General features: G+C 27.4%; 1 protein-coding gene across 1 annotated transcript in view; it reads left to right on the forward strand.

Annotated features, from left to right (window-relative positions):
- The window catches only part of LOC136071852 (vacuolar protein sorting-associated protein 11 homolog), a 138,414-nt gene that overhangs the window by 38,563 nt on the left and 78,528 nt on the right, over positions 1–21,323 (forward strand). The window contains exons 8-14 of the mRNA XM_065797352.1: positions 4,303–4,349; positions 7,010–7,104; positions 7,316–7,408; positions 7,643–7,694; positions 7,824–7,905; positions 8,634–8,689; positions 16,549–16,628. Coding sequence (XP_065653424.1) covers positions 4,303–4,349; positions 7,010–7,104; positions 7,316–7,408; positions 7,643–7,694; positions 7,824–7,905; positions 8,634–8,689; positions 16,549–16,628 — 505 coding nt within the window. The remainder of the gene's footprint in view (positions 1–4,302; positions 4,350–7,009; positions 7,105–7,315; positions 7,409–7,642; positions 7,695–7,823; positions 7,906–8,633; positions 8,690–16,548; positions 16,629–21,323) is intronic.

Genomic DNA, 21,323 nt, shown 5'->3' on the forward strand with positions numbered 1-21,323 from the left:
TCATGCAAATTGCATTATTAAATCTTTTCAAGCTTGAGCACAATTAGTGTCTTTAGTTTAAAGGTTACATTTACATATCACATTTTTTATTTATATCAAAGAAAATGCTAAAAAAAATTTTGAAGTTAATTTTTTTTGACTAAAATTAAATTATAAATGTTTTCTAAAAAAACAAACCTTGATTTAATAGGTTTATTTTAAAAAATAAAGAAACAAGGTTTTTGTTTAGTTTTATTCTGAAACCTTTACAATACACATGCTTTTTAAATTTCTTGCCAACTGAACTCATGTTGTGCTAACTTTTGCAAAAGCTTTTCTTTTTTGAGAACAGTTAACTGATAATATTTGGTAGATTGAATACTAATATAATCCATAAAATAATTTAATATTCTGTGTTTTATACCAACTTTATATTTGCCATTTCTTTCTTCAACATTCATCCCTATTAAATTATCAGGATCTCTACTCCACAATCAAACTGTTCAATGCCAATATGCATATTATCACCTATTTTCAGACGATCTAACCGTTTATTCAAACTTTCAACTATTTTCTTTGCCTGAAAATGAAAATTTTGAAAACACAAATACTTGAGTTAAAATCTGTATTATTGGAGTAAATTGTTATTAGTACAACATATTATTCATCTCACTTCCATGACTTTTAAAATTTAAATGTTGATTATTTGCTTTTGTAATAGTTAGCTATTTATACTTTTTGATATATTATATAATGATAAAATAGCATCTACACTACTAACATCAAATACTGGTATGTCATATATTTTTTTCACTAGCCATTTTTTCTTGTAGAACAGCATCTTCACCACTAACATTAAATTTTGGTGTGTCATAATTTTATCCAAGTTCATTAATTTTTTCTTCACATTCCGTAAAGCATTTTCTTCAAAACTCCATTGTTATTTTTCATTCAAAATTCTTAAGATAATACACAGTTAGCATGGATCCTGATAATGCCAACCTAGCTGACATAAAAACGCCACTTACATGGGGTGATAGGTTACACATCAAGGTAACCTGTGATGCAAATTTTGAAGTCTTTTAATTTTATTTGTGGAAAATAATCCAATTTAAATGTTCAAATTTATATGAAATTTTGACTTTATAGTGCAACAATAAAAACACCTGTAGAAATATAGTTTTGTAGAATGAGAACCACTAGAAGTAGTTTGATAAATATTTGTGCCACACCAAACTCTGAATAAAATTTCAGTTAGATTGGTTTACTGGTTAAGGATTTATGGCAATTTTAGTTTATATTTTGTTAGTCTTTTGCTACTTATACCTCAAAACATTACCAATTACTGTGATATTTGATCATTATTTTCAAAACAAAGGTTACATGAGTGTTATGCTATGTAATATCAACAATTTTTATTATAATTGCTTTATTGCTACATGTACCGTTTTCATTCTATAGACAAAAATATTGATTTTTTTATTTAAAGCGTGATTTGAATTGGCTTATGCATAGCGTAGATATCTCAACATTTCCTAAAATATAAATTACTGCCAAAACGCAAAAAAAAGTGCTAAAAAAGTGCAAAACCTGGCACAAGGACTATCAATTGGTTAAACAAACAAACAAACAAAAAACGTTTCTGTAAAAAGAATTTTTATTGGCCGTTAAAACCTTAAATGCATTGATTTTCAAAATAAAATGAAAAAATAACTATATAAACCCTATTTTTTACATTATATTACCATCAAGTAGCATCTGATAAAATAGTAAGACATGGTCTTTGATTTTCTCCACACAAAATTTATTTAAAATAACTTAATATACTCTTTTAGTCAAATACTCTTTAATATTTTTACATGCAATATTAAAGTTCATAATTACTAATAGCAGTTAAGGATTAAAATGGTTAAAATGTTCATTATAAGCTGTAAGCTATGATTTTCTGCTGCCTAATCTAATAAATCGAATTATGGTAGCAGTTCTTTAAAGTAGCTTACTGTTCAGATCAGTTATGCAGAATAACAATATTTCTTTCAATCTTTTTTCTGGATGATTATTGTTTTGTTTATACCAATGACCAATGTTTGTAAAAGTCTTGAGCAGTTTTGACAGTTTGTTTGATCAAATCTTTGATGTGAAAGAAGGTGGTGTGAATTATGGGTGTTATGCTCACACCAGTTATCATTAAGTACACCTTTTGAATTTTTCAATTTTTTTCAGCAAAATCTGGCTGAAGGATAAATTAAAAGCAAGCTTTTATAACTTAATTTAAATTTTTGAATGCTTTAATTATGTGAAGAATGTTGGCAATCGAGTTTGTATCAGCAAGTTGCTGGGGCACATCCACATTTTAAAAAAGCTTCCTGCATTCATTTCCCTTGAACTGTCCCCCATGATACTGGTTCAGTTGAATGTGGAGGGCAGCTGGCCACTTAACAGCTTCTATCCAATCAGTTTTAAGTATCTTGAAAAAATGATTGACAACTTCTATAAGGAGATACAATTCCATCGGTGGAATTATTTCAAAAATCTGAATTTTGTCAAGCCCACTGATTATTGGCTTTTGATACTTTTGAGATTTACTTGAGAGCATAGGTGAGCAAACCTTTTCCTTAAGGACAGAGCCATGTGCTGCAACGTACATTTAGTTCTTTCAAAATGGTGGTTTGCTCTTCAAGAGTATGTTTTTCTTGCAGCTTTGAATGAACAATTTGCAGATTAGACATTAACACATCTAAGGCATTAACACCCTCTTGTTTCAGGTCTCACATGTATTGAGTTGAAATTAAGCAAAGGAGGGAGTATAACTTCTTTCCTCTCTTGTTTCCTGCGCAAAGTTGTTCTGCACAATTCACAGAGTACTTGTGGTACTCAAGAATCCTTATATTGAACTTTGTCTCATACAGTTGTCTCATACAGTTAGCAGTTGCACCAATTTTTATAAATTTATGTAATGTGGTTCCTATTTAACAGGTGTTTTTATTGTCGCACTATAAAGTCAAAATTTCGCTTAAATTTGAACATTCAAATTAAATTATTTTCCACGGACAAAATTAAAAGATTTCAAAATTTGCAGTTTAAGTGGTGTTCTTGGGTCAGCTAGGTTTGGCATTATCAGGATCCGTGCTAACCGTGAATATCATTCTAGGTTTCTGATCAAACACTACACTGTATTGATCTATTTTAAAAGCTTTGTAGTAAGTTACATTGAACAGTGCATAATTTGAAACTCCATTTAGTTATTTTATTGTCTCTTAGCAATGCAGTGAATAATTTTTTTAAAGTTGAGTTGGTTTGCTCAACTGAACTTTGACTTGGGTATAAAAAGGTCTGTTATCAAGTAACAGTAAATTTTATAACAGCAATTGTAAATTATTTGGAGCACCAAAATCTTGAAAAATTTTGTATAGTTCTTTGGCTACTTCATATGCTTCCTTTGACATTAGGAGACACAAAATACTTTATTTGTTAAATGTTCCTGATAGTTAAAGATTGATTTAAAATTACCATCAGGCAAACCTTAAAAATCAACAAGATTAACTTGTCCTCTTAACTCTTAAATCTTTGACTCTTTGACTGTAATAATGAGAGTTACAATTCCTTTATGCACTGAGACATGTGTTATGTTACTGTAATGTTCAGCAATTTTTAAATTTTTTGTTCTCTCCTTAATGGCTAATAAAAGTATGCATATTGCAAATTATAGTCATCATATTATTTTCTATTGCCATAGTTGTCATAGTTTGCCCATCTAATATTCTTCTGTTGCCATAGTTTGTCTATTTAATATTCTTGCATTAAAAATGATAAAAAGCAGAAACTTTATTAGTGAAACACAGTGTGGGTTACAGTATGGTGCATCAATGTTTTTCATGCATTTACCATTTTTACTGCAAAAACCTAACCTCAGCCCCCTTCATATTCCTTCCATTTTTTTAATATTTTGTCATTCCGATTGACATTTTATTATTTAAACTTTAAACAATTTTAATAATTTTGAAATCTTGAATAAATGAATAAATCTTGCTTTCATTTTGTTATGGGTTATAGTAATATTTTACAAATTCACTATTATATCCAGTTATCAAGATTCCTAAGAAGTCCTTATGGACTAATGACCTTATGTCATAGAACACCACTGAAGAGCATATTAGCAGAGAGTTTCTTTTAAATTCATCACTAATGCTGCTTTAATGGGATGGTTGGGCCTTAGAACTTATGATCCTAAGATCAGGGCTCTAAACATAGCACCATGGCTGCTTCTGCTTTATTAATTTATTAAAACTAATTTTTTATTTTTTTTTATTTTTCTTTATACAGGAGTAGTAAACAAAGAACTATTCACATGGACAAGTACCCAATAACAGGTGAAGAATTGTTTTAAATTATGTTGATTTTAATGAATTTTTTTCTTCATGTTAATAAATGATCTTAACTCTACCTGATGCTATTATCAAATCCACTAATCTCTTTTCATAAATCATGTGTTGTTGCTTTACTACACATATTTTTTACTGCTATGCATTAAGTACTGCTATGCATTAAATACATTCTATGCATTAAATACTTGCTATGCATTAAATACTCGCTTACTTATGCATTAAATACTTGCTTACTTATGCATTAAATACTCGCTTACTTATACATTAAATATTCCCTTACTTATGCATTAAATACTTGCTTACTTATGCATTAAATACTCCCTTACTTAAATACTTTAAAATGGAGAAAGTTCTCTAACTTTAAATTGGTTTTAAAAAAAGTTTAATTTTTCTTTTAGTTTGATTTGAATTAAATTTATATACATTTACGTCATGAACAAAAGTTTAAGACTAAGCTCAAAATTTCAAGAAAAGGCCAATATTGTGTTTAAACATGTACAATAATATACATAAACGATTTGTCATATAACACAGGAACGATGTGTTTAGTTTTCCATAATTCAATATTTTGTATGCCCTTCATTGTTCCTGATCACGAACTTCATGCACCTAGATATACTGTCTTTTAGACTTAGATTTCCCTTCAAGATTTCCCTAACTCAGACTGCTTTTATCACTCTTGTTGTTGTTTCAATACTTTATCTTTCAATTCTGTCCATAGATATTTAATTGGGTTAAGATCAATGCTATTTCCTAGCCATTTGAGCACTTTGAGTTTGTTTTAGGTCAGAAACTTGGTTGCAACTTTAGAGCGGTGGCATGGCGCTCATGATTATGGTGCTCAAATGTTACAGTTTGAAACTTCCATGTGAAATTTGAACTTGTCTGACAAAGTTTGACATACTTAAGAACTTTTTGGAGTTCTGACAACAATTGTTTGGAGATCTGACAAGATCGTGTGTCCTTAGTGGTGCTTCTAGGCCTTCAATCTCTTTTATTGTCTGATTAGGTTCCTAATTTTTGTACTTGAGGATCCATTGATGCATGGCTGACTTGCTGACTCTCAATTTCCTCACAATACTGCATTCTGTCAACTTTTGATTGCGAGGGATAAAATTTGGCTCTGTAAATGGCTGTCAAGAGCTCATTTTATCCTGTTTCAGCTATTTACTAATTTCAAAAGTTCATTAAAAAATCAGAATAAGGTGAATAAATACTGGGTCTTATTAACTCACCAATGAAATGCTGGCATTCAGTGCATATGTAAGTGTAATTACTATTAATTTGAGAAAGAATAACTTCCTTACCATTATGAGCTTTGCCACTTTTTAGTTAGACTAGCAATATCAACGTTGGTATAAGGTTTCAGCACAAGACTATCAATGACAAGTAATGGCTATTGTCTAAATGCTATTTTGTCTGCATTATGCAAACCTTTTAAATGCAATATCACCAAATTCATCATTCATCACACCAAGTACATCTAGGTCTTAAATAAACAGTTTGATTTTTTACCAAGCCATTGTACAATGCATGATATTATTTAAGTTATAGAAGACTAGAGTCATGCTAAAGTAACAAATTAGTTTTTGATAATAATAATAAAATAATGACACATCAATTTTTGCGAAGTTCTTTGCTTTTTCAAAAGCATTTGATCTTGTTGATCATGACTTCAGAGTTAATAGATATTCCTAGCTGGCCCACATCCTTGATTGCAGCTTACTTATCTTATTGTCACTAAAGAGTAAAAACAAGTGATCATACCACTGATTGAAATATACCTGCGCCAGAGAACTTCAAGGTAGTATTTTTAGGCTAAATCTTGATCATTCTCTTTATTACATGATGCCACCTGAAATTAATTTTAAAAAGTATGCTGACAACATCCTGGTTAACTTACCTCCATTATTAATGGTGTTTCACTTTGCTCTGTGGTCAATGGTATGAAACTCAACAGCTCAAAATGAAAAGTTGTTAAAGTTAATGCAAGGTGCTCAACACATACTTTACCATCGCCCATATTTAATCAGAATGAGCTCAAAAAAAGTCAATAGTTAAAAATACCTTGGCATCCTATAAAATTAAAAATTTTTATGTCTAATATATGAGATGTCTAAGGTATTGCGAATTTTGCTTAAAAATTAATATTAAATCTTATTTATGTCCAAAATACTAATAAAGTTTCTTAAACAAAATTCTAAAAGTTTTGTCGGATTTAATGTTAGTTTCATTTAATTTTCATTTTAATGCGCGTTACAATTATTCTAATTACTTGTATTAACTTGAAAATTATCTAAAACTAAAAATTATCTAATAACTTTTCTTATCTAAATTTTTTTTGTATTAGAATATTTCTACTGTAAAAAAATCTACTTTACTTTTTTTTATTATTCTTATGGTTCATTTTTGTTATTTACTATATTATTAATTTACTATTATCAAGTGCATTTTTTAGGCTATTACAGTTTTTAGGCTAGTACCTTTTTTTTTTTTTCTTTTTCTATACTATCTTTAGCTTTTTACATATATTTATTAGCATATTTTATTTTTATTTTTTGAAAACTATTTCAAATGTCTCATAAAATGTTAACAAAATAACAAGAGAAAAATTAAGAATTTTTAAAATTTTTTATGCAATTTAGGTTTAGCATATAAACAATATGGTAACAGTGTTATATTATTTGTAACTACAACCAAATGTGTTTTTTCATACAATGTAACATCTTCAGATAAAAAGGTAAAACTTTTTTTCATTTTCATAGCTAACTTTCAGAGCTAACTGCTTTGTAACTTTAACATTTTGTTCACAAAAATTCTTTCAATTATAGTTGAATTCTCAAATTCAATTTAACTCAATTAAGTTGTTTTGATCATCATTTACAAAATTTTTTTGTTGTTTGTAGATTATTATTTCTCTTTTTTATTAATTATTAATTCTCCTTTTTTAGGAAATATTAGAAGAAGACTTTGGAGCAAGTTTTGATTGCTCAGCAATAAATGACGCTTCAACTGAAAATCAGTTTGTGGTTGCTACTGACGATGTTAGTTATATTAAAAACAGACATGAATAAAATTAATTTAGTTGCTTTTTATTTTTTTTTAGTGAATTAAAAGACTTTTAAAATAATAGTAGCATTATAACCCATTAACAAATTATTTAAAAAAAAAACCCGAATATCAATGTAGTGGCCCACTCAGATATAAGGAGGTAAATAGGTAGGAAAATTTTTTTTACTATTTTATTATAAAGTTGAATTCACTATATTTCTAATTAGGGTTTACATTTTTACCACCCGGAAGGAAAAAGGGCTTGCTTAGCTTTTGATGGTTAGTGAATGGTTTTATAGCTGTATTTATGAGTTTACTACCTTATTTAAATCATAAGTAATTTATAATTAATACTTTTTTTTTTTTTTTTTTCTACTGCTGCATAATTTAAACTATTGAACTATTTAGGCGAAAAAAAAATGGTGAGTTGGTTTCGTGGTTATCTTGTTGTTGTTAGTAAAGAGATGAAACAACTTCCAAAAACTGCAGGGTAAGTATTTTTATTTTTGCCCTCAACAAAATTAAATGTGCTTTCTACTATGGTTTTGTTGTCTAACTGATAATATTAAACTATATAAGGTATGTGAAATAAAAATGATTTGCACAAAACTTGTTTTGCACTAGAAGTAGCGAATCAAAGTTGTTTGAATTTTTAAACAATAGGTTCCAAAAGTATAATGGGATTTACTTTATTATTGGAAGTAACTTTGACTCTCATTTTTTATTATTCAAATACCAAAAACCTTTGAAAAACTTTTGAAAACTTTTACCATTAAAGTCTATGTATGCTAAATAAAAACTTGATTTAGTTTATGTAATTGTTCACAAAAATAGTACATGATGGGAACCTTTGACTGAGTATTCCAAAGTTTATTTAAAGTTTTTTTCACTTAAAATAAAATCTCCTTAAAAAAATCCTGGGTGTATATTTATGGATGTAAACAATGAGTTTTAAACTTTTTAAAATATTTTTTAATAAGAAAGTATTATTTAAAATGAATTTATTTTTTCCTATTTCTTTCTAAAATATTTGGGGAAATATTATTAACAAGGATATTATGAGTTACATAAATATACACACAGGATAATACCCACTAATAAATTTTTATTTAGTTTTAAGTTGCATATTTGCAACCTGAGTATGTTTTATAAATTATATATATATATAATTTTTTTTATAATCATATATTCTTACTATTGTAAAATTGTTTGTTTTAGTACTGGGTTAAGCATGAATATTTTGACAGTATATGATATTAATAATAGTTTTATTGGTAAGTATATTTTTATTTATTGGTAAGTATATATTTTAGTAAATATATTTCGATTATGTTGATTTAATTATATATATATTCTTTTTGTATTTTTGCTTATTTAGATTAGTCCTAATATATTTAACTTAAAGTTAATAGTTGCTTAAATCTAAGCAGTTTTCCAAATAAAAGAAAAAAACAAGTTATTTTTTTGCCTTCATAAACTCCATGTCTAGATATTACATTCCAAAACTTAAACACCTAGTTGATGTTTGTACTGAAACTTCCACAGCTCCCTTTTTCAGCATGGTGTCATCAATGTTTTATACTAAACAAGTGTACAATGATATTTGTGTATCTCTATCTATATATAGTTTAATTTTTGAGCATAAAGTAACAGTTATAGTAAAAAAATGTAACTGTAGAAGACTTAAGTAAGAATAAGTAAAGGGTTTAAATTAAGTTTTGCTATTTATGGGTACCAATATTGTAATAATTATGAACAGTACATAACTGGGTTTTGTAAAGATGAAGTTTCACCAGCCATTGCAATTACAGAAGAGGGCAAGTACAGCATTCAAGATAATCTTTAATCCTATATTCAAGATTGTAACTTAGCGTAACTTATTTGAACACAAATCACCATTTTGTGTATAAAATGCCAGCTGTGTAACACTACCTAACAAGGCCTGAGGTAACTTAATAACTGGTAAACATTAAACTCTAAACATTCCTTATTGTTATAGTTGTTTATATTATTGACTAGTGTCAATATTATAAACAACTATATGTTTTTAAATATCCTGTCTTCTTTCCATCTTCATCTTATAACCTACTGTGTAAAAGATTTTTTTTGTGTTTAAACACACAGTTCTGTGATATAAGCATCCTCTACTTCATAAATCTTTTAATGCTTCTGAAAGTATAAATACACATCCATTTCTCTTGAAATGTTTCCGTTCAGATGTTTATGTTTCCATGCTTTTTCATACACATTTTCAAATTCTCGTGAAAAAATGATAGTTAAAAGTTTAAAAAAAGTTTTTCTTTGTGCTTGACTTAATGGCTTTGTTGGCTTCAATAAATTGTGTGAAAAAATCAACTTCAGTAACATTTTGCATTTTTTATTTTTTATTTTCATGTTGCATTTTTTTTTTCTTCATAATATTTATTAATTTACCTAAATTTTGCTTAAACAAAACAAAATCAAATAAATAAAATATTTAATTTTTTTTTTTTCACCAAAAATAAAACGTTAAAATATTTTCAGGAAAAATAAATTACGAATTCAAAATCATGTATACGGGTGGACACAAAAATATCCGGTCAACTTTAAAATGAGATTCCTCTAAAACCACAAATTGTTTTTATTTATTTTTTTTTAATTAAACTTTAATTCTTTTTAATTAAATTAAGAGATTTTTAAATAATCCTTTATCTTTAATTGTGTCGATAAACTTTTGTTTACACATCAATGGTTTGCAAAATGTTTCGGGTGCATAAAAACAAACAAAGATAAAACAAGGTGCATAAAAAAGTTGTGAATTTTTTTTTTCAAAAATCCATTGACCTCATATCACTTGATTGCTAAACATAGAAATGTCCCGAAATCTACAGTCATATGTACTATAAATAAGTTCAAGACTACTCAAAGCTTCATAAGAAAACATGGAAGTAAAAGAAAGAAAACTCTCCATAAATCCAAAAAAATAAAGTCAAGATTCAATTCAATAGGAAGAAATCTGAACCATTCGCAGCGAGATCTAATAAGAATATCTAAGACTTATTGTTCTTATATGAAAAAAGTACTTGAAAATGCTGGAATTAAAGCATTTCATAAGAAAAATACACCTAAGAAAAGCTTAAATGATGAAATTAAAGAAATTCAACACGCAAAGAAGTTGGTTGAAATAATGGCAGATAAAAGTATGGGCATAATTGAAGACAAAGAAACATGTTGCATGGTGGATTTTTTACAACTTCCTGGTCAACAATTTTACTATGAGAACAGAGATAAATGCCTCCAAAAAGACTTGCCATTTATGAAAAAACACAAATCCCAATGTCTCTTTTGGCCAGATCTTGTTTCTCACTGTTATAAAAAAGTTCAACAGTAGTGCAAAGATGATAATATAAAAATTGTTCCTAAAGATGCAAATCTTCCATATCGTCCTGAAGAGCATAAGATTGAAGATTTTTGGGATTTTCTTTGAATCATCCTAAAGAGCTTAAGATATTTGGGCAATAATTAAAGGAGTTCTTCGTAAAACAGGTGGAGTAACAAAAAGTAAAAAGAACTTCCAAAAAAAGTGAATTAATGCCACCAAAAAGGTGGAAAAAAAAATATGCAAAATGGCATCAACCTGCTATGACACAGTAGCGGCAAGTTAGCATTTTTGACAAAGCTTGATATTTAATATAATTCTTTGGTTTTAAAAAAGTACATTTTTAACAAAATTACTTAGTTCAGTTTAAATCAACTTAAAATAATTTTATTTTCAAAATTTTTTTTATTTATCCACAAGCTTTCAAAATAAATAAATTTTATAGTCTTTCTTAGAGAAATGTTTTGTGTCTATTTTCACCTCTGGTCCCACTGTGAGTTAGCGGTGCTGCATGGGGTGTGGTGGGGATCAAACTTTAAACTTCTTGTGTACAAAGCAAGCGCTCTACCGCTACCTCTGTTATTTGTAGTTTCGTAGTATCCATTATTTGTATCCAATCTTACCACTTGCAAAATTCACCAAACTTACTTTTTCTTTGTGAAAGTAATTTAAATTTGTCTGTTTTAACTTCAAATCTCAATGTTAATAGCTGCTGTCATTTGAATTTGATTGAAGACTCCAATAGTTTTTGTAGCAGATCTGCTACACAGGGCGCTAAGGAGTTAAGTAATCAAATATATATAATGTATAGTTGTGTCAAAAGACCCAAATTATAGGTAAGAAAGTTGTTATACTCAAGATGGTATATAGAAATTCATTAAATATTCAAAGACTTGCTAATAGTAATAATAAATGGTTAGTTAGTAATAGATAGGTTGGGTAATAGTTAGAGAGGCAAATGTTTTACAACTGTTTAGCCTGTTTTTTTTGGAGTGTGGCTATTTGATTTAAGAGTTAAATAGGGAAAAAAGTTATTTCTTAATAGTTCTGCTTTATACTTCAAAAAGATAATAATCAATGACCGATCCAGGGGGGAATGGGGTATGTATTCCTCCCCTCTTCTCCACCTGAATTTATAAAAAATTTGAATATTAAGGTTCAAAGTTGAACATGATTTAATAAGCAACCAGACTTGTACCCTGCTCTTAAAACTTGGTAAAAATTGTATGTGATAGAATTCCTTTTTTTTTTTTTTTTTTTTATAATATCTTCACTTCCAACAAAAGGCTGCAAGCAACCACTAATAGAAATGGAGGTTACTGGAAGAGAAAAGATTTTATAAAAAGTATATAAAGTAAGATAACGATTAACAGATGTTTTAAAAGATTGCATGTTTTATGAATCAGGAAAACAAGAAAAGGAGTAAGTTCCAAAGAACTGAAGAGGAAAAAAACAAGACAAAAAAGAATTTTAAAGCACTTAGGAACAGTGTTAAGAAGTTGAGATTGAGTGAAAAGATGAGACCTAAAAAAAGGATGAGACTTTTGAATGTCAAATAACATAAGTATAAATTTGATTAGATGGCACAAGAGTTGCTAGCTCTTCAGAGCAGCACCCATTATAGTATTTATAAATAAAAGAAATAGAAGCAACATTACAATGATGTAATAATGGTAAAAGGTTGGCTGCAAAAGCAGGTCCAACTATGTTTACAATACATTTTTTCACCTTGTCTAAAAGAGAAAGGGCATCATTAGAAGATCCACCCCAGATATGGCAACTGTATTCCATACAAGTACGGATTTGAGATTTATAGAGATAAAGAATAGAATCCTAAGTAAGAAAGTGACGAGCATGATAAAGAAATGCAACCTTAGCAGATGCTAATTTTGCAATTGGTTTGATATACAGCATATATCAAACATATATTGTATATATGTTTGATATACAGCATATATCAAACATATATTGTATATATGTTTGATATACAGCATATATCAAACATATATTGTATATATGTTTGATATACAGCATATATCAAACATATATACAATATATGTTTGATATACAGCATATATCAAACATATATACAATATATGTTTGATATATGTTGTTTTCCAGCATGCTGAAAAGCAAGACTCTGATAAACACTTGTTAAATAGTTTTTTAAAGTATAGGCAACAGCTCCGAAGAACACTTCTGCAAGACTATAATGGGTATGTTGTCTAGACCACAATCTGTAGAAGAGTCTAAGCAGAAAATCAATTTGGATACATTAGCAGGAGTGATAGGAATGTCGAGCAATAGATCATGTTTGTTGGCTATATAATGTAGGATGTGATTAGTAGAATCAAGAGATGAGATTGATGAAAAGTTCTTAGCAAACAGTTCAGCCTTGTCTTTAGGTGAGGTATCAAAATCTGAATCATGCAAGAGAGTTGGAATAATAGATTTGCCCTTATTATAGACACTCTTTAAGATTCTCTAAAAGGCTCTGGAGCCTAATTTTTGACCTAAGAATAGCGGGCTTTGGTATTAGACAAAACCTTTTTACAATGGTTCTAACAATTCTCCAGAAAACAGATATCTGTTTACAATAGTAAACAGATATCTGTTTTCTGGAGAATTGTTTTGGTAATAGATATCAAAGTAGTGGTTATGATTGGAAATGAGCAGCACAATGCAACATTGTTGCAGCAGCAATGAGAGGAAAACTATGGAGATGAGTGAAGCTTAACTTGGACTTTTTAAGAGAGAATAAAAGATTATATGACTGCCTAAATCCAAGAAGTTACAAAAGAAGCACATTTGTCAGCAAGAAGACTAAAGATTTCTACCCAAGGGTCATCACAAAGGAAATCACAGAATAAGTCCTAGTCAGCTTTAATGTATTTGTAAGAGGTATGATGATAGGAGAATTCTGATGGTGAAGTAGAAGGAGATAATAGTTTTAGAGAGATCAAACCCTGATCAGAAGCACCTAGGGATGAATGTGGAAAAACTGAGCACTGACTAGAATCAGAAACAAGGCATAACTCAAATAGAGAAGATTAATGGTTTGTCTGATTGTCTGGAAAGTGAGTTGGAAAGTTGACTATTTGTGTTAGAGATTAAGAAAGACAAAAGTTGTTGGTCTTAATGCCTGCAGAGTCACTGACGCTAGAGTCAATCCATTAAGTGTGAGCATTTTAGTCGCTAACAACAATGATACTGAACGATAAAGAAAAAGGACTCGATCAATCTTGTCAGAAATAGCATCGAAAAGAGTGCAATCTTGAGATGAAGGTGAATGATATAGAACAAAGAGAAAGGTGATAGAGTGAAGTGTTGCTTAACAAAAGCACATAAAAAAATAGTCTATAGATTCAAACCCAGTTTTTTGACAAATGGGTGAATTCTTATGAATGTAAATGTCGAGGCCAATCATGTGAAATTGGAGTCTTTAAGAGTTAAAAAAAGATAACCATCAATACTAAGATCACAAGATGAGACAGCTGAACTCAAATTAGTCTCTCAAAGAGCAAGTAGGTCTGTTAAACTTTGCAAAAGGTAAGACTCAACAGAAGGAAAGTTACTTTAAAGACCGCAAATATTAGTAAATGATAAATTTAGAGAACTTGGTGATATCAATGTTTTTTTGTGTTTATAGTTTTAGATACTTTATTCATTTTTGGATTTGCTAAAAAAGCATATCCTATAAGGCAGCAGGAGATGAAGCAAGTTGTACTGGTTTACATGTTACCAGATAACCTGACCTGAAACCTGACCTGAAAGTTAAAAGCCTAAATCTTTCAGTTTAATTACTTTTTTGTTCACTTTTATGTAGCTATACAAAAGTAATACCATTATATTGCATTGATCTTTTTTACTTTTGTATTTTTATTTTCTTTAGCGCACTTTTTTTTAAGTAAAAACTTTAGAAAATATTTTCATAAGGTATGTTTAAACTATATATATATATATATATATATATATATATATATATATATATATATATATATATATATATATATATATATATATATATATATATATATATAAAGTATTCTACACAATAGAGTGCTCAATGTTCTTAAAAGAACAGAGCAATTATATATTAGTAGAAAATCACTTAACTAAATTTTTTTCCATTTGACACTGTGTTTCATCAACAAAGATTCATCAGAAATCCTAATGAATCTTTGTTGATGAAAGAGTGTCAAATGGAAAAAAATTTAGTTAAGTGATTTTCTACTAATATATATATATATATATATATATATATATATATATATATATATATATATATATATATATATATATATATATATATATATATATATATATATATATATATATATATATATATATATATATATATTATATATATATATATATATATATATATATATATATATATATATATATATATATATATATATATATAAAAGTTTACAGGTGTACACTTGTGGTCACCCGTTGGTACCAGACAACCGAATTTTGTTAAGGGCAAATAAAAATGTTCTTTTGATGCAATTAAGTTGCGAAAAGGGCAACTTAATTTTGATCAGCAGTTTTTTTATACTTCCTAATAAAAATTAAAAAGTTAAAAATACTATTTTATTTTTATTTTTAACAAATTTCATTTAATGATTTTAGAGATAAAGTAATAGAACTAAATTTGCCATAAAAAAAAACTTTGAGAAGCTTTATTAAGAAGGGTTACACAGTTCGCTTTTTTTTTTTGGAATATTTAAATTATCTTTTAATATCATTTATGTGATTTTAATATCATTTATTCAGAAAAGATTAAGTCGTTAAATAATGCATTTAAATGCAAATTGCACAACTGCAAAGAGATTTTAAAGAAACAAATTGTTTTATAAAAAAATATCTTAATTTTAAAAAACTTTAAATTAAATATAATTTAAAAAATTTAAATTCAGTTTTGAAGAAATGTAAAATAGTAAAACATTAAAATTTAAATCTAATTTCAAATTAATGTAAAATAGTTTTGCAACTTTTATTAGTACAGGTTTATTATAAAATAATAAATTTTATTAAAAGAAAGAAGTTTTTCCCTATCATCTGCAAACTAATTCATTACGTAAAACATAAGTCTCTCCATCATAGATTATCATAAATTATAAATGTTAAAGCAAAATAAGGATTTTTTTTTTTTTTTAATAAAAAGAAGAATTGTTTTTTTTTAAGAGAATTCTTTTCACATATGTATTTAAAATGTTTCATTTCTTATTAACTCAATATTGTGTAAAGCTCTTTTGAGGTAATACATTTATGAACATAAATTGCGTTTACAAATATCTTATTGGCAAACTTATAAAATCTATCTATAAATTGTTTATAATCTTTAATAAAAGTACTAGATTAAATACTTAAAAGTTAAAATAACTAAATAAATCGTAATAAACAAACAAAATATTATATGTTAAGTATAACATTGTTTTTAAGAAATAAATTATAAGGAAATTTAATCTTTTTCAAATACCAAATTTAGATTCTATTAATAATTTTTGTTAAATCAGTTTAAATATATTTTAACACGTTTTAAAATTAAATATAATTACAACGCGATACTTTAAAATACTTTCAAAATATATATATATATATATAAATATATATATATATATATATATATATATATATATATATATATATATATATATATATATATATATATATATATAATACATTCATGTATGTATGTATATAAGTTTATACAATTATTAACACATACATTATTATGCGTTGCATACATTATTTTTATTTTTATAGCTTATTCAGCACCTTTTCCAGATGTAGTTGCAGTATTAACTGAATGGAGTTGCTTACATGTTCTTTCATCAGATGGAAAGGTATTTTTTTTAATATTTATTTGCTAATATATATTTTTTGTTTTGTGACTTTAGTTAAATAATTCTTTATTAACAAATTTTATTGAGTTTTTTAGTAACTTTTTTAAGTAACTTTTAAAGAAGAAAAAAAAGTAAAAATAAATAACTAGGTTTTCACCTAAAAATATATTTTTTTAACTTTTTTTTCTTATTTGATTCAAATATAAAAAAAGTAAAAATATAAGACCTAAAATTTGAAATGAACTTTTTGATTCTTTTTACTTTGTTTTGGTGTTTAGACCTTACATGTTGTCCTCTAAATATCTGTAGGTTCACACTGGACAGCTATCATACCAGTGTTAAAAACTTTTTATAACACTAGTATGTGATTACATTGTAATAGTATACTTTAACATATGTATATATGACTATGACCTTCAGATTTCAAATTTTAACACAAATTGTTTGCAGTCTCTTAGATAAAAGAAGATATTAATCTTACAGCAATTCAAAGTCACGACTTTGAATTGCTGTAAGATTTTATGATATCTTTGAAATTAAATTTTAAATAATCAAATCCTTTTTACCTTGAAATAAAAAAATGTAAATTTCACATTAAATCATTCAATATTTTGGAAAACTTTAACCATGGGTAGAGGCGCAATTGTCATAAAGTAAATCTAGGCAACCAAAATGGCAAATCTAGGTAACTGAAAAACTAGGCAATCAAAAAGGGTGCTTAATTTTTTATTTTCTTTGAAAAATTGTAGTTTTTAGTGTAGATAGGTAATTTTTTAAATTTTATTATGAACTTTTGAGCGATGGTATATAAAAATAATATATACCATTGATCCTTAGATTTTCTTCAAACTTTTTTTTTTGCCATTGCATTTTACAAATAATTATGTGGCTAGAAATAATCTTACAACAAAGCTGGAAATTCAATAAAAAAGATTTAACGCAAATTTTTTAAAAACAGGTAACTTTTTTTAGAGAATTACTATAAAGTACTTGGAAATGAAATTCTGATTAAGTGTTAAATTTACTGAGTCTTTAGAAGGGGAAAAAAAAACTATGCTAAACTTTAAGATGGCTAGGTGCGGCAATTAAGTATTTTAACAATAAAATAAAAAATAAATCCTGTTTTGTTTTTATTTAACTTTTATATAAAAACTGACCAATTGTGATATTAGTGCATATTTGTTTTTAAGTTTTGAGTAGTTAATTAAAAATTCAGTTAAAGAGCAGTGTAAAAAGTGGAACACATTCTGTTTGTGTTTATTTAACAATCACCCAATTTAATTCTTATCACCAAAATGCCAAATTGCTTATAGATGCATTAAATATTGATGAAATAAAATTTACCTTCAAAAACTGTTTGCTCAGTGAAAACCAAACAATGCATCCTTGTTATAATTAGCCTAGTAAAAATCTAAACACCTATTTTATTTATCTATTTTATTTCGTATTTAAGTGTCATGATGATGATGATTATGATGACGATCATCATCATGACACATCATGATGATCATGACATTAAAATCTCATAAAAATGCATCCTATGTACATTTTTATTAGGCCAATTGCAAGAAGGATTAATTTTTTTTTATGGTGCATGATCATCATGATTTATAGTATCTTAATAATAAAAACTACTGACTTTTTTTATTATTCACTTCCTATCACAGTACTTGTACTAAAGAAAATGTATAAATTAGTCCTGTAATGATAATTAATGGTGCTTTTGCAGAAAATTTTGTTTTTTGATACACCATGAAATAAACAACACCCACGATGCTTTTTACATCCTTTAATGATAAATATAAAGAAGGTATACTTAAGCTTTATATAAAACAGTGAGAAATACTCAAGGTATTACAAGGTATTAGTATCAGCCAACATTGGTTATGAATAATTTAAAGAATCCAAAGAACAAATCCAAAGAACAAGGCACATCAATATAGAACACATTGGTTGCTTATTACAGAAACTTAAAGTAGTAATCGTTAGGTTGTGCCTGAAAAGGAAAACTCATATGCATCAAAAACATTTACTAGGTTATAAACTAGGAGAGTACTTCAGAATTTCCTCTGGGTGTATTTAGTGAAATTACTAATATAATATTATCTATTTTTATTTGATGTTTTTCTTGATTTCATTTATACTGTTTTGAAATGGAAAAAAGCCATTCTTGCATCCACTTTTACCAGAAATGACATATTAATTCTTACACTCAATGCCAGAATTTTTTAGGATGATGGTTTGTAGAGTTAAATGGTTCAGACACAAATTGTCCTCCAACTTGTCCAGCCAAAAAATATCTTTGTATCAGGCAACATTATTCATGTGTAACTTTTATTTAAAAAATATTTTCATTAACCATACCTGCAATTTGCCAATTTGTCCAAAATGCATTTGTTTACTAATGGTTGTGCAGAACAGTGCAAATGTTGTAAAAGCTTTTATAAGCTTACTAGAGAGCAAATTTTGTCTTAGAACTGAATGAAAATTTTTCCTACATCTCACAAAAATTATGTGACGAGGTTATATTATTATAAAAATGATAATAGTATAAAGTTTAAAATAACCATATTGTAATCAAAAACTTAAATCAGACAATTATGGATTTTGTATTTAACAAATTAAAGATGTTAACTCGTGTTTCATCAACCATAATTCCACAAATAATTTTTTATTGACTTAATGTATTAAAATAACTTATCGTCAATAAATTAAAGTTAACAAAATAGTTCTATCTATTTATGTTGCTTTTCCTGTTGAATTTTTAGTGACAACTAAAATTACAAAAATTAAAAGTCAAAATGTTTACATGATGGTGTTTTAATATATTGGATTCCAAAATTATATAAATTAGTTGTTTTATCTTTGGTTTCCATCCTGTAAAATATTTTAAATGCTTTATATTTTTTGTGAATTTTTTTACATTTTTTAGTTTTTTATTTGTGCTATACTTATTTCTCATTTTTATTTCTTCATTTTTTAAAAAATGTCATGAAAACCAAGTCTTTTTAGGAGACCAGGTCAGTATTAATTGCAATATCTCTGTAAACTCTTAATGGGTTGAAGTTTTGCATACAGCAGGTGTATCGAAAAAACTTTTTTCTCTAAAAACTAAATTTAATTTACATTTAGATTTGATTTAATAAATTTAATAAAAAAACAACAGCAAAAAAAAAGTTGTGCATTTTAAAAATAGTTTTCATTGAAATTAGTGTCAAAGTGTAGTAATAAGTACCAAATTTGTTTGATTAAATACAGTATTGGTTGTTCAGACTAGTGGTATTCAGTTGAAGACTAGAAGTATTCAGTAGGAGACTAATGGTAGAACACTCAACTCATGATTGAGATTTAAATCAAGCCTCTGAAAGTACTGTACTTAACCTGTTTCTCTGCATAACAAAGAATTTTATTGTTGAGAGAGAGTATCGGGTGTTTTTAGCTAGACAGTTTTCTCTCCAAAATATACCACAAATTTTCTATTGGATTCAAGACCCAACTTTGAGATTGTCATTCCAAAAAATAAAGGTTATTTGTATCAAAGTTTTCTTATGTTTTGGATTGTTATTTTGCTGAAATATAAAACCTTTTTTTTTTAGCAGATGGTTGCAAGTTGGCTTTAGGAATTTAAAAATTTAAGGATAGGTGTTATGTTATGACATGTTATGATAGGATAGGAGTCATTTTTATTTTTAGAAAACCCACATCCACACACACACAGTGAATGCAACAATATTTTTTTTTATGAATGTCACCGTGATGTTGTGATCTTCTTGAACTTATAAAGCTATTTGTCGCCAAAAAAAATTTTTCATTCATGTTAATGATGACATTGCAATCAATTGAACCAATAGTCTTGCTCAAGCTACACAACTAGAGCAGGTCCATCTACATTTATTATGCATTTTTAGACCTTGTCTAGCAATAAAGAAGCTTAAATATGACAACAGTATTTTATACAAGAAAAACAAGAGATTTATAGAGGGTAAATGATGGAGTAAGGAGTAAAAAAATTGTAACACAGTAAGAGAGGCATCTTAACAGATGCTCATTTTGGGTTTTCAGTAGAGTTCTGTAGTAAAGGATAATCCAAGAAGATGTAAAGCAGAGTTCTCAGTAAGAGTGTTGCCATTCATCAATATGGGGATATCAACAACATTCTTGCAAGTTCTCCTTTCACTCTTCTCCCATGTTTCTTCCACCCACCACTAAATTAACAGTCTAATTTTAGCAGTCATGGTATAGTGGCTAGAGTTCTGCCTCAAAACCAAGAAGTTTGATGCTGTTTTTAGTCCAATAAGCAACATTGGTAAGGAAGAAAGCATGAACTTTCTGGTAAAATGGTCCTCCATGGTGCTCTGTGATAAGATGGTCATGTCTTCTTTGAGTACCTTAATAACAAAGAAAAAAAATTTAACCCCTCAGCATTAAAATATTAAAATTGACAATTGTTTATAAGTAAGTTGTTTGTGTGAAAAAGTTGAAAAAATGATTATATTGACAGTTGTTTAAGGAGAAAAAAAACCATGGGATACAGTGAGGCTTGAAACTGACAAGAAGAAATGAAAGCTTTCGTGCCTCCCTAAATCCAAAACGTTATTTAGGAAAAACAATTTTTTAGCTGTGAAATAAATCTGCCTATGTGTCATCACAAAGAAAATCATGAAAGGAATCCTTGTCAACCTAAAATTATTTAAA

Source organism: Hydra vulgaris, chromosome 05 (assembly GCF_038396675.1).
Source record: "Hydra vulgaris chromosome 05, alternate assembly HydraT2T_AEP".
In the NCBI taxonomy this organism is placed as follows: Eukaryota; Metazoa; Cnidaria; class Hydrozoa; order Anthoathecata; family Hydridae; genus Hydra; species Hydra vulgaris.